Genomic DNA, 7,500 nt, shown 5'->3' on the forward strand with positions numbered 1-7,500 from the left:
AGGGCAGAGTGGTAGAAGATCCTTAACCCAGTAGCAGCACCAGTATCTGCTCCTTTGTGCAAGGAGGAACAGTAGAAGCCCTACTAGAGCCTTACAGAATGACCTCTAGCAGGTCACTGGTGTGAATGTCTCTGGCCACACTGCCAGAAACAGACTTCATGAAGGTGGCCTGAGGGCCCGATGGCCTCTAGAGGGACCTGTGTTCCCTGCCCAGCACTGTGGAGCTCAATTGACATTTGCCATAGAATGCAATATTGGCAGGTCTAACACTAGCGCCCTGTACTTTTCACAGATGAGAGCAGGTTCACCCTGAGCACATGTGACAGACATTGAAGGGTCTGGAGATGTCGTGGAGAACGTTATGCTGCCTGCAACATCATTCAGCATCATTCAGCATGACCGGTTTGGTGGTGGGTCAGTAATGGTCTAGGGAGGCATACCCTTGGAGGGATGCACAGAACAGGGCAGTGAACACAGGTCCCTCTAGAGGCTATCGGGCCCTCAGGTCAACCTCATAAAGTCAGTTTCTGACAATGTGGTCTGAGACATTCACACCAGCGGCCTGCTGGAGGTCATTCTGTAGGGCTCTAGCAAAACTCCTACTGTTCCTCCTTGCACAAAGGAGCAGATACTGGTCCTGCTATTGGGTTAACAACCTTCTACCACTCTGCCCTGCTCTCCTAGAGCAATTGCCTGTCTCCTGGAATCTCTTCCATGCTCTTGAGACTGCAATGGGAGACACAGCAATCTTTTTGGCCATGACAAGTATTGGTGTGCCATTCTGGAGGAGTTGGATTACCCTGTGCAACCTCTGTAGGCTCCAGATACTGGCTTATGCTACCAGTAGTAACACTGACCCTATCCAAATGCAAAACTAGTGAAAAATCAGTCAAGAAGGATGAAGATGGAAAAATTACCAGTTGCCACCACCTGTAAAAACATTCCTGTTTTGGGGGTCATCTCACAGTTGGCCCTCTAGTACACCTGCAGTAAATTTTGTTGACCTCAAAGCGGGTCAACCTGATTCACAACCACCTCTGTTACATAACTGTCCAGATCAATATCCCACAATTGTGACTGACTTGATGCTATACTCCTATGAACCAGTGTTCCCTTTATTTTTTTGAGCAGTGTATATGAAACAATCCCTTGACTTGGAGGTATTAAGAGGTGATATTGACTGGACTAGGCTGTGTCTTTTTCTGTTTTTTTTTGTGTTTTTTTTTTCGATAAAATGACCGACACCGCTTTCGACAACATGGTCTTAGCTGTGTCATGTTTCGGAGAGGCTGACGGGAACGACATCAAAAAACAAAACAACAAAACATCAAAACATCAAAAGATTTGACAACAATACATCTACAAAGCATGTAGGACATCACTACCACCGATGGGCAAGAGAGGGAGCAGAGAGTTTGTGAAGTGGGGGTGGGGGGTGGAGGTGGGGGGGGGGGTTCCCTGTAGAAATGATAGAAAGGATGACTAGTAACGGTGATGTGGGTTTATGTGGGTTTATTTCCTGTGTTAGTGTGTCTGTGCCTGGAGTGGTACGGAGAGATGGGATAGCAACTCCCCGATCAGTGTTTCAATGATCTGAGTCCTCCATTATCTCCATGCATAGCCATGGGGGAATTCAGGCTCTTGAAAAAAGCTCAATAACATTCATAAAATGTTGTATCGACATTTCAATCATTTTGGAGTGCAACTCTGTCAGGGTTTTTACGCAAAGTCCACCCTTGTGTGCTCAGTCATTTTGGAAGCGTCTTAAAAAACGTCCCAAGATAAATCCAATTCCATTTGCGAAAGCATTCGTTATGTGACAGACGCAGTCGACCCGCAAATAACTTGAGCTGTGGAACCTCCAAAGCCTCTGGCCCCGCCGCTCTTTAACCAGACGGCCCATTAGTGAGTGAGCGACCGCAGAGAACACCGAGCGTTGATTCGCTCGACCGATAAACTGTAAACACCCCATCCGACATCGGTTTTCTCTGCGTCCGATCGTCTGCGTCCGCCTCGTCAGTCTCGTCCTGTTCTCAGAGCAGCCCGAGGCTCGCTTGCCGCAGGTCTTTCGCTGGGATATCAAAGTTTAACGGATTACAAAAAAGACTCGCTGTGCTTCGCATCTCTCTCGATTTCCTCTGCTTTGAACAGGCATCTTTCAATAGAGGGTCTGGCATAGTTAAGGTCTATAGAAGCAAAAGGCAAAAGAAGAAATGCTGTAGTGCTCTGTTATGGTACAAGCTATCTATTGATACATTTTCTATAAAATGTGTGTGTGTGTGTGTGTGTGTGTGTGTGTTGTGCAGTGATTTTCCTGAGCAAGAAGCTGAAAGAGAAGGACGTGGACTCAAAGAGCCAGGTGATCGAGGGCATCAGTCGCCTCATCTGCACTGCCAAACACCAGCACACCATGCTGAGAGGTACGGAGAGGCTCACACACACACACACACACACACACACATACACACACACACACACACACACACACACACACACACACTCTCACACACACACACACACACACACACACACACACACACACACACCTGCGCACACTCTAACTGTGAGTCACTGCCTCACTTACACTGTGTAATATTTAATTTGTACGTAAAGTATTTCTTTGTGTGCCTGTCACATCACTGAGAAAGTTCAGATGACATTAGACGTTTTTCGGCCAGCAGAGAGCTGGATGTTGAACCGGTTCCATTCTGAACCCTTTGACCCTTTGGCGGTGTCTAGTGAACCAGCCCGCATATCCACCAGTTTGGAAACAAGGAAACAAGGTTGTGTCATCATCAATAGGGGCTGTTGCGTGTGTAACTGAACTATAGAATGACGCACCCAACCCGGTTGTCGGGGAGGGAAAACAACCACTTTTTAGTGGAAACCCAACATCTGGGGCATGATACCAGAACATGAGGTCGTTCTCTGTTGAAAGAACATGTAGAAGTTATAGAGCACTCTGCTGCCACCCGGTGGTGACATTTAGAGCCGCGTCACCAGATTTTCTCCACTTGGAGTGTGTAGGAATGTGTGAGGTATTATTTACAGGTTGCTCATTAATTTACAAGAACACACATATAGATGTATGCACCACTCTGCACCAGCAAAGACACTTAAAGTGCACACCATACCAATGAGGTACTAGAGTGTGATTTTTAAAAGCATTTGTAATAAATTATATTTCTTAGGGCATTTGCAAACGGCATGTTTATAGTGTTGTTTAAGCCAATAGTCTTCTTTCTATAGCACAACTCACTATCTTGAAACTCTCTTAGCTAATATAACTAAAGGTTACAACTGTAACCCTGGTTCTCTGATAGCATGAGTGAAGTATCTCACTCTGGGACACGCCAGAGTGAGATACCGAACTAATGCTTGAAAGAGAACTAAAGGTTACGACTGTAACCCTGGTTCTCTGATAGCATGAGTGAGGTATCTCACTGTGGCGTGTGTGTCCCAGAGTGAGATACCGAACGAATGCTTGAAAGAGAACTAGAGGAAGGCGTGTGTCTGAGCTGGTGTGTGTTGGTCGTAACTCTGGGCCTCTCCTCTCCTCTCCCCCTCTGCAGTGTCCATCGACGGCGTGGAGTGGAACGACGTCAAGTTTTTCCAGCTGGCCGCCCAGTGGCCCACCCACGTCAAGCACTTCCCCGTCGGGGTCTTCGGCTACACCAAGCCCATGTGAACCCACCCCACCCCACCCCACACACACACACACACACACACACGCATACCCCTCTGCCCCCCCCCCATCCCCCAAACCAGCCCCTCCTCACCCCTATCCTCACACCCCACACCTCCTCCTCACCTCCTGAGATCCCTGCAGATCTTAAACCCTCTGAGAGAGAGAGAGAGAGGGAGAGGGAGAGGGAAGGATGAGGCTTCTGGACTGTTACAGTGCAACGGGGAAAGGCAAATCAATGTTAAAAAGAGTGACTTTTCGAAAGCAAACAAGGACGACAAAAAAAAAATACTGCAAAATGTAAGAACGGAAGGAAGATGGAAAGAGTGAGTGAATGACAGAAGGTCAAGGACAAAGTGGTTTTCCTGTGGAAAAAAAGGAATTTGACAAGAAGCGTTGACTTCTGGAACTTTTGTGTCAACCGCCATCTTGCCCACCTAACCCCCCCCATACTGGATGTCGTCATGGTGGTTGTTGATGTTATTGGTGTGTAACTGCCCCCTTCTACTCGGCTCAAGTAGGAGGAAGAAAAAAAACAAACAAACAAACAAACTGGTTTTAAATGTGTGTTCAAGCGTATGTGCTGCCTTGAGAAGAAAAAAAAAAGACGAAAAATACGAGACAAAACATGCGTTTCAGTCACAGCGTGTGTCGTCGTGAGGAGATGGTAGCCAGCATATCGGGCAGCTTGGGTTTTGCACTTTTTGTTGTTGTCTGTTTATTTTGTATAAGAAAGTGTTATGACTTATTGTTTAGACGTTATTATTTCTGTGAAATCCTGTGCGTAGGTGCTTTTTTGTGCTCTGTTAAAAGGGGTTGGGAGACTTGAGTGAGTGAGAGAGTGAGTAAGTGTGTGTGTGTGCGTGCACATGCGTACGTGTCATAGGGTGCTTAGATAATGAAGTGTTGCTCTGAGACATAACTTTTTTTCCCCTCTTACTTGAGAGGAATGTACTCGCACTCGTGTTCTAGTCGACATTTTTAGTCCATTCGAAGTGACTTTTAACTCCAGTTTCTTTTTTTATATATATACAGTATATATAGGACCTTATTTACTTAACTAGCTAGCAATCTTGCCTTTTTTCATTCGAAATGAGTGTGTGTGTGTGTGTGTGTGTGTGTGTGTGTGTGTGTGTGTGTGTTGGAATTTGAAGACAAAAAATAGTGCAGAATCCAGGAGCCTATTTTAGGTAGGGAGATGCCGGAGAAGTCGGATCCTCGTGCACGTATAGAAGGCCTTAACGACAAAGGAAAAAACGGACAGAAATGATTTTTGGCTAAAAAAATACATATATATTTTCTCTGTCTCTCTCTTTTAGTCAAGCTAAACAGTTCACAACAGTTGGCTTAGCACAGACAGTGCTTACAACACTCTTGGTTACCATATGGAGTCTCCACCAGCACACCTCTGCTGCTGCTGCTGTTGTGTTGCCGTTGCCGTTGCCGTTGCCGTTGGCCTTTACGCGTTGTGGTCAGCACGGCAGGCTGTGCCCTCATCACTGTGGTGTCCACTTCACAGCGCCCCCTTGTGGGAGCCAGATGGTATTGCTGCGGTTTAAAACCACTCGTGTGTCTTTTCACCATCCCAGCCCCTCGCGAGGGGTCAGGTACAGATGGTCAGCTGATGGTCAGCTGGTCAGCGGCATCGTCGGTAGCCATGGCGTCTGGGGAAACTGGCCAGCGTTGGCACGTTGGCCTTTTTTGCACCTTGCCCACTCCTAACGCCAGCCTGTGTTAGAGTGCCCACTTGGCACAGTCACGTAACACAGCCATCCAACTTCTCTGCTGATATTGGCACGGTAGGATATCTCCGTTTTGTCGTTTATATTTGTTCCGTTTTTTTTGACGAGCGCAGGACTATTCGAACCTTCTCTGATTTTAAGGGCTGATAACCACTGTGGAGGTCGTAAAGGGGCGCGAATGCTGGAATATAAATGGGGGGGGGAGGAAAGGTTAAACCCCCCCTGAGCAAAGACTCTTTGAAGATTTACTGTTTGTACAGTAGGTCTTCTCTTTCTCTCTATCCCTTGCTCTCTCTCTTTCTCTCTTTCTCTGTCTCTCTCACTTTCGTCCTCTCATGGTTTCTTCTTCCCTCTGACACATTATACAAACCCTTTAATAGTGAGTGTGTTTGCATTGCATGACAACTTTTTAACTTTAGACCGTTTGGAAGTGATTGGTCTGCTGTGACGGGGGATTTTTTTTCAATTTCGACTTGATGTTAAATGGTGTCTAAGCGTCATCTAAGGACTAAGGCAAAAAAAACAAGAGAATGTCATTAATGAGTGTTTATATACTGTATGTGTGTGAGTATGTCTGTGGTCTTTCTGTGGTCTGTGTGTGTGTGTGTGTGTGTGTGTGTGTGTGTGTGTGTGTGTGTGTGTGTGTGTGCGTGTGCGTGTGCGTGTGTGTGGGTATGTCTGTGGTGTGTGTGTGTGTGTGTGTGTGTGTGTGTGCGTGCATTGTTTATTTCGGTGGGTAACACAGTTGAGTGTGTTCATTCGGTTGTGTGCGTTTGTTTCCAGGGAGTCGCATAGAGACCCTTGCTTTGGTGTCCTGTGGGTGTTTCGGGAAGGGTGTACTGTGAAAGACTTGGTGATCCCATGGAACTTGCCTAAAGGGAATGTGTGCGCACGTGCACGTGTCTGTGTGTGTGTTTGATTAAACTGGAGCGAAACATGGCGCTTTATCGTTTGGATGGATATTATACAAACGTATTCTCCAACTGTAAAACTCTGGAAGAACTGTGGATGTTTTACCCCCTCTCCCCTCCTTCTCTCTGACTTTCTCTGTCTCTGTCTCTGAAACAAATTGATGGTGAAACTTACAGTATAACTACAATGTATGTTGTTTTAAACGTTTATTGTACAGATTACCTTTTTTTGTTCAAGAAGGTATGAGATTTGAAAGCCTGTGAGCTATCCAAAGGTCAATATACCTTTTCTTTGAGACGGTGGAGAAAGATAAAATTTCTCTCACGGTCAGCTGACTCCGGGCTAGGTTCTATCCTCATCTTTTAAAGCACTACTTTGTCTGCCATTTTGAGAAGACTGCCCTTCGGTCTAAACATCTTAAGAGATAACGGGACATTACATGTACTCTAATATTGGGTCAGACTGGGTTTCGTTTTGAAATTTTAAAATGCGGACGTCTTTGCACAAAGTTACTTTTTTTAAATTATATGACAGTATTCTTTTTTTTAAGAAAAAAAAATAGACCACTGAGGAAAAAACAAGTGTTTTGTTGGATCTTTTGTATAGTTTTGTTGTGTATGTACAAAACAAATTGTATTGTTTCATATCGTTTTAACTTTTTTCGTGCAATGTCTCACACATAGCTTTTGTGTACTCCGAAACGTTCAGATTTTAACCTGGCTTGCGTTGTTCTTAAAAACCTATTATTAACTGTTCATTGTTGTGGTTGTTTTTATGGCCCTTTTTTTTAAAAGGAGTTGAGCTCTTTTATAGATGAGTTTGTTGTTTTCATTCTTCTGACATTTCAGCTGTTGGTGAGAGGCTGAGGCCCCAGCCGGTGTGATGAGGTTTTATAAGTGCACAGAAGAAGACTTTTGTGTGTTTGTATTCTTTTCTCTCTTCTCTCTTTTTTTGTATTTGATAAATACTTAAATAACTATTCTTCAAATTCATACACGAATTACAAATATTGATGAGAATAATAAAGAGAAAAAAAAACATGGAAAACAGTTGACTTGTGTAATGTTGCCTACATTTCTGTGTTAATCGTCTTCACTAACATAATAATTTTATATTTCAAGTCAAGTCAATTTTATTTATATACAGTAGCACATTTTTGTT

General features: G+C 44.7%; 1 protein-coding gene across 1 annotated transcript in view; it reads left to right on the forward strand.

Moving 5' to 3' along the window:
• LOC134078695 (phosphofurin acidic cluster sorting protein 1-like) overlaps window positions 1-7,391 on the forward strand; it is an 85,769-nt gene extending 78,378 nt beyond the window's left edge. The window contains exons 20-21 of the mRNA XM_062534808.1: window positions 2,307-2,420; window positions 3,573-7,391. Of these exons, the coding sequence (XP_062390792.1) occupies window positions 2,307-2,420; window positions 3,573-3,688 (230 nt within the window). The 3' untranslated portion in view covers window positions 3,689-7,391. The remainder of the gene's footprint in view (window positions 1-2,306; window positions 2,421-3,572) is intronic.
• Window positions 7,392-7,500: the final 109 nt, after the last annotated feature.

The sequence above is a fragment of the Sardina pilchardus genome, chromosome 1 (genome assembly GCF_963854185.1).
Source record: "Sardina pilchardus chromosome 1, fSarPil1.1, whole genome shotgun sequence".
NCBI classification, from domain to species: Eukaryota; Metazoa; Chordata; class Actinopteri; order Clupeiformes; family Clupeidae; genus Sardina; species Sardina pilchardus.